General features: G+C 40.1%; 1 protein-coding gene across 1 annotated transcript; it reads right to left on the bottom strand.

Annotated features, from left to right (window-relative positions):
* Positions 1–1,172: 1,172 nt before the first annotated feature.
* On the bottom strand, positions 1,173–3,765 carry LOC140818107 (pectinesterase-like). Its single transcript, XM_073177962.1, has 2 exons — positions 2,644–3,765; positions 1,173–2,027 (listed from the first exon to the last, which is right to left on the bottom strand). Exons 1-2 carry the CDS (start codon positions 3,671–3,673, stop codon positions 1,336–1,338), a joined length of 1,722 nt encoding a protein of 573 aa, XP_073034063.1. The 5' UTR covers positions 3,674–3,765; the 3' UTR covers positions 1,173–1,335.
* Positions 3,766–7,057: the final 3,292 nt, after the last annotated feature.

Below are 7,057 nucleotides of genomic sequence, written 5' to 3' on the forward strand. Positions count from 1 at the left end.
AATCTTTTATTTGGATCATTAATGAAAAAATATTACCTTTTATGCTAAGAGTATTACTTTTTATTGTGAATATTGGTAGGGTTGACCCGTCTCACCTATAAAAATCCGTAAGACTGTCTCATACCGTCTCATGAGAGACCTAATCATTGTCCTAACTAGGACGATAACTATTTTTGATTGTGTGTGTTTGTGTTTCCTATTTTTTTTTTCCATATGTTGCAATTTTAGTTAATTTTTTTTATTTAGAGTGCTAACGCGATAATGCAAATGTCCATTATATATGCAGCATGCTTGTGCAAGAAAAAGAATCAAAATCGAGAAAAAATAGATTGCAAACTAAAAATATAAATAATAACTTAAATTACAAAGAAATAAATAAGGCTGACCGAGAAGTTTTGAAAGTCAATTGATGTTGAATGCAGTGAGTGGAAAATGGCAAAAACTTACGTGAGACGGTTTCACGAGTCGTAGTTGTGAGACGGATCTCTTATTTGGGTCACCCATGAAAAAGTATTACTTTTTATGCTAAGAGTATTACTTTTTATTGTGAATATGGGTAGGACTGATCCGTCTCACGGATTATGACCCGTGAGACGGTCTCACATGAGACTCACTCGTAAAAAATATATATTCAATGAATACTGGGGATGATAGTTGTTTGATTGATGATGATCGTAGTACATACTGACAACTTCATTTAATCAAGAGCATCCGAAGAATTGAAGACGTAGTAAATTATACTACTCAAAATTTATCAAACAAAAAAATTTAATATGACACACATGTTGTGAGATTATTTCGAAAAATATGAATGAACTCCGAAATATGTTTACAACGTTTTTTTTTTAAAATGGGATACGAAAAATTACTCTCAAAATACAATTAAGATTTTCTGAATTTTTTAAGTGACTAAATCAAATCAAAATTTAAATGATTTTCTTGAATTAATGATGTCGAATATATAGAAATGAAATATTGATTCAGAACAGATGCAACTTTTCATGAAATAATGTACTCTTTCATGAAACTATGTTTTTTTTCAGAGAGTTGCTTAACCTGCGAATTTTTGTGTGGATTCTGACACGCAACAACAAAATAAATTATGAAAAATTGTTCAATGTCAGGTAACACAAATATATATAAAACTTAATTATAAAAAATACCACAAAAAATAATCGAAAGAAGATGCTTTATTATTACCAAAACGTACCATTTTATTATTACATCAAATTATTGAAGAAATCGGAATTTGAATTGGATTTCCTCCGAGAGTTAGATTACACTGAAACACAGTACTAAAAATAATCAGCCTGGAGGAGAGGAGCACATAATTAATCAAAGCCCCGAGGAAAACGGAAAGCCGGTAGCCGGCAGCCAGGATGCACCGGCTATGAATCTCCCAACCGTGAACGGCTGCGCCTCCGCCGCGCTGGTCAGAACCCTGAACCCCTTCCACGTCACCCTGTTCGCCGTCGACGCCCCAGCGCCCGTGTTCTGATACTCCGCGTAGAACAGCGTGTTAAGCGCGAAATTCCCATTCCATGGATACCACCCCGCTGGGTTTATGACATCGCTGATCTCAGTCTGCATAACCACCGTCCGGGAATACTCCTTCCACGGCCTGCCCAGGTACGTGGGGAAGTTCCGCTGCACGGGTTTCAGATCGGAGGTGGCGCCGATCTTGCAATTCTGAATGACGATGCCGGTGTTCTGGTTCGGGTCGTCGCGGCCCTGGGCGGTGACCATGTTGCGCTGGCCGGAGTTGGGGCGGCGGGCGTGAATCTCGCATCTCTGCAGCACCACGTTGGCGTTTCCGAATATGAAGTCGACGGTGCCGGCGATGAAGCAGTCGACGTAGAATTGACGGAGCGAGTGGGTGTAGAGGGTGTCCTGGTAGGCCAGAATGTCGCATCTGTAGAAGGCGCAGAGGTCGGCGTTTACGCGGAGGGCCACCGCCTGGTGCTTCGACGGCCCCGCAGTGTTCTGGAAGGTGATATCTCTGGCCAGGAATCCACTTCCGACCACCGCTGCATGCAAAATATCATTTTTATCGGTCAAATTTTTTCCATGAGATCGTTTCACTAAATTTAGTATGTATCGAAATTCTAATTTTAGATTAATAATAAATGAATTTAAATAATCATATATTAAAAAAAAATAGAAGAGATCTTATTATTTACGTGAGCACTTCTCTCACTTTATTTCAACGAGTAAGATCTTGTCACATATACAATTTCAAAAAAAAAAGTGACCTATATATGTATGAGCAATTCTTGATCATCTATCTTATCATGGAGACAATGAAATAAATTCAAAAAAAATAAACAAAATCACAATTTTATTTCTATTGAAATGACAATTAAATGTATTCATATTATTTTAAATTTTTTTCCCTAAAATTAATTTTCAATCCATTTTCTATAATTTGGTACAATATTTATTTTATATTAATTTTTTTACCACTCTTAAAAATATTTAACCGAATTCATTATATTTTAATATTTTATTTTAAATCTTTGAAAAAATAATTGGCAAAAACGCCGACACGTTTCCCAAGATTCATGGCTTAATTATTGAAAGGGCCTTTACAGGTAATATTCGCAAGTAAAGATTAAGATAGCAAAAAGACAAATCTTTACTGACCCACAGTGGCAGAGTTGAAGGTGGTGCTGCCGTCCACGACGTTCCGGCTCGCCGTGATGATGGTCGTTGTTCGCCCATCTCCGACGAACATCAGGTTCCTTTTACTCCTCGGAATATCCACATTCTCTCTGTAAACCCCAGCTTTAATCCTGATAACATACCTCTTGCTGCTACTTGACGGGGCCGCCGCCACCGCCGCCGAGACTGTCCTGTAATTCCCACTCCCATCTGCTGCCACCGTCACGTCTGGGGTCACCGTAGACGACTGCAGCAAGCGTCTGTCTCCGGCGGACAACCACGCGGGCCACTGGCTATCCTCCCCGAGCTTCCTCCCTTGAGCAGAATCGTGGGAGTTGGGAAATTTATTGGCCGCGATTTCTGTGTCTGACAAGTTCTTGATTATGGCCAACACATTACTACAAAGTCGGAAAACGTGCATTTGACCCTTGATGAGGGCCTTGCGGACCTTTTCATCGGCTTCATCGTGTGAGAATCCATCCAGGCAAGAATCTTGATTCGTCTGCGCGGCGCTCAGTAAAGTTTCAAGGTTTTCTTTATGTTCGGCCAAGGAATAATTCTTGAATCCGTAGTTCTTCAGCTCAGCCTCTGACTGGCGAAGCTCCTCCAGCGTGTCGTCGATCATTTCCAGGCAATCATGCAGCGCGGTCTTCTCCCGCCGCGTCAGGGATCGGCGGGCGGCGGTTTTTTCGATGGTGAAGTAGTTCCTCTCCACGGTGTAGATGGTGTAGTTCAAGGCAGTCAAGAGTACATCTTTGCTGCTCTTTATGACGAGGGACGCAGCCGTCGCGGCGGCGTGGACGGTGGAAACGCAGAGATCCGGGTACAGTGTGGCTGCGCAAGTGGACTTGACAACCGCCTGCATTTCTGCACCGCCGCCGTGGGTGGCATTCTTTCGGGTTTGGATAACTGTGGTGGCTACGATGGCCACAACTAGTAAAGATGCGAATGCTCCTATAAAGAGTAGCTTTCTCTTCTTTGTAAGCTTCTTTTGTGAGTGCGAGTTATCCATTTTCTGAGCAGAAATTGCAAAGAAGATAAAAAGGCTTGAGTTTGCAGGAACACTTGTCGCTTGTCTCCTAGTTTATACATGTGAGCAACGCGATAGTCCAACAAATATATATATAAAAAAAAAAATATATATATATATATATATATATATAATAATTTCAAAAAATAATCAGTCATATTACTATGATTGGCCAGAGTTTCATGAGATCCACGGTGGTCGGTCTGATTGGTAAAGCCTTTATATATATATATATATATATATATATATATATATATATATATATATATGAGAACTGTTGATTAAATTTTTTGTGTGTCAATATGTACCTTCCCGAAAATTTAAAGGTGAACATGAATCACATGCATGCAAGTTATCAAATTCTTTTATGTATTTTAATTAAATGATTTTAATTGCATGAATTAAATAAAGTGTGCATATTTACATATTTAACATGTACCTTTCTACATGAATGTATAAAACTGTGTTTTTAAAAGATTATTCGAGTCATGATCGAGAAACGGATATCGGAGATCATATGAGAGAAAATATTTTAGTAAATTATTATTTTTAATGGTTTAATGTGTGGTGTATTTTAAATGAAATTTTCGAAATGAGATGTTTTTATTCGCCGAGTCGTATTTTTAAACAATATTCGATTTTCAACGATGATATTTTCATGAACTTTGCTAAATATAATATTTTAAACGTGAACTAATAGGCTTAATAGACCTATTATACTAGATTAATGGACATATGCTTATACTATGAGTTTTAATTAAAATAAAAAAACCAGAATCCTCCGCAACCACACCCATAACCACACGTCCCCTTCACCTAAAAATCACAAGGACTCTTCCATCAGCCAAATTGACACCACATGTGAAATTGAACATGTCTTGAAGAAAATCAGCAAGGGTCCATCTCCGCTAACGTTCCTCGTATCGCGAGTTTTTTTTTGTGCGTAATAAATGCAAAGGCACGCTTTAATTTCTTTTTTCTTATTTATCACACCATATTATATGTTTGATATATGACTGCATAAAAAACATGATACACATTTTATATTTTCGTTTTTATAATGTGTCATGGACAAAACTTGTGTCTTTATGATCCAAACTTGTGTTAATGATGCATAAAGAGGCTGCCATCATAGGTCTATGGGAAATGATGTTTTTCCACATGCTTAAGGGCACTTATATGTGTTTAAGGGCTGGACAAGATAGGGAATGAATAAGAACGAAAATAGACTCCTTAAGGGCTAGGACTCTTCGACTATGAGTCTTCGAGGTTCACAGATACTAGCTGCTGATAGGGTGCGTCCAGGAGACCTAAAGGGGCTGTAGGGTGGTTCAAGAAGGGCTGCACGATGCTAGTTGTGAAGGGCTGATGTCTCGAACAAAAAACGTTGGTTATGCATGAGTAAGGGTAGGTCCTAGTAGGGTTAGTCAAGGTCTGTTCCACTAAGGTTAGTCTAAGTTCTAAGGATTTGAGGATGACATGGGCTAAGGTTTGATCAACATAGGGCAGAATTTTTCAGTAGCTTCCCAAGCTTTATCAAGGGTCGTAATTGGCTTTAATTAGGTTGAATATGGTTTATTTAGGTGTTATTAGGCTTTGGTTCAAATTTGTGAAAGTTTGGTTTAGTTTCGAGTCAATACTATTCAAAACCGGGATGTATGTCTAAGTTTAAAAATGAATCGAGTAAATAATAGAAAACCTAAATTTTAAGCCTAAGGAATATTTAAGAGAGTCTTTTAATGTAGTAGCCCGAATTCCAAATTGGGTAATTAACGGATTAATGGTGATTAAGAAGGTTTAATGTGTAATTTTGACCGTGGTCATGATCGGACGGACCGAAGATGGTTCGGTAGCACCGAAGAGTTCGGACGATCCGAAGTGGGTTCGGTGGATCCGATCATGAGGTGTCAAGAGTTGATCGACACGTCAGTTTACATGCAAGTTCGGATGATCCGAAGTGTAGGTTCGGTGGATCCGATCATGAGGTGTCAAGAGCCGATGGACACGTAGGAGTTCGGACGTTCCGAAGTAGGTTCGGTGGATCCGAACATAGCCTATAAATAGTGCTCGGATTTCCTCATTTTGCATTGCAAATTCTTGAGTTGTGTCTCATATTTGAGAGGTTTGGAGGGTTTCTAGGGTTAGTTGTCGGTCGAGCGATAGCCAAGAGCTGCCAGGATTGGTAGCGTAGCGACGCCTGAGTTACGAGGCAATCGACATCAAAGGGCTGTCGACGGACGAAGGTAAACCCTAAACCTTTGGTATTACTAGTTTTGCTAGTCGAGCATGGTAGTATTGTTCATTGGGTATGCTTTTGATGCGTAGGCTTGTTCTAGACCTGATTAGCGGTGTTGCGTAAGGCTAGGCTTGCTGTGATAGAGGTACGAAAGTACTATCCGAGATATCCTGGTCGAGTATACACTCTTATATGTGTTGCATGATTATGTGGTGCATTGATATATGTCATATGATGCATGCTATTATGTCACGCTGTATGATGCATGTCGCATTTCATGTTGAGCCGTATCTCCTTCGAGATAGCTTTTACTGTTGAGCTGTATCTCTTTCGAGATAAGCTATATCTTGTGGGGCCGCTCAGCTCTGTCTTGTCTTGTGGACGCATGGACACCGAGAGTACACAGTGGCCGACGGGTCCGGAGGGCTTCGGTGATCCGGGACATTTTAGGTCCACGTCTGTTCTTGTAGTGGATGCAGTGACCCAGAGGAGTACCGCGCGGCACTATCCACTTGGCGCCTCTAGACTGAGCATTTTGAGATCCTTTGTTACTCCTGTTTCTTGACTACCCTGGTATCATATCATAGCATGTGCATTTCATATAGGCTTGTATACTCATGCTTTTGTACTGGGCGTTCTTATCGTTCACGTCCTCGGTTTTGTTTATCTTGGACACCCCATTCCCACGGGGCAGGCCTCAGGTTGGACAGCTCAGGAGGAGGAGGAGGAGGACGTTGAGTAGCTGGTTGGTTTAGTTCTTCGGTATCTTTTTGATTCGATATGGTTGTACCGTATATTTCCTTTTAGTTTAGTTGTCCTGGATTTTCGATTGGGTTGTATAACTATCTTTTGGTGACAGTTTTCCGCCTTTATTTCTGATTGTTTTTAATTAAGTTAATCGCATGCTTAGTTCTTGATTAGTAGGTGATTCTGGAACGGGTCACTACATTTATGGTATCAGAGCATGCTTACGATTTTGGGATATAGATTCTGTTTTGGGATTTTCGTTGACCATTTTACCATTTTCCCCATTCTATCTTGTAGCGATGGCTGACCACTTTGGTGATGAGAGTAGTCAGGGAAGTGTAGGTCGTTGGGGTGACCAGGACGATCGTAGACGTCATCGTGAA

The sequence above is a fragment of the Primulina eburnea genome, chromosome 17, assembly GCF_022965805.1.
Source record: "Primulina eburnea isolate SZY01 chromosome 17, ASM2296580v1, whole genome shotgun sequence".
NCBI lineage: Eukaryota > Viridiplantae > Streptophyta > Magnoliopsida > Lamiales > Gesneriaceae > Primulina > Primulina eburnea.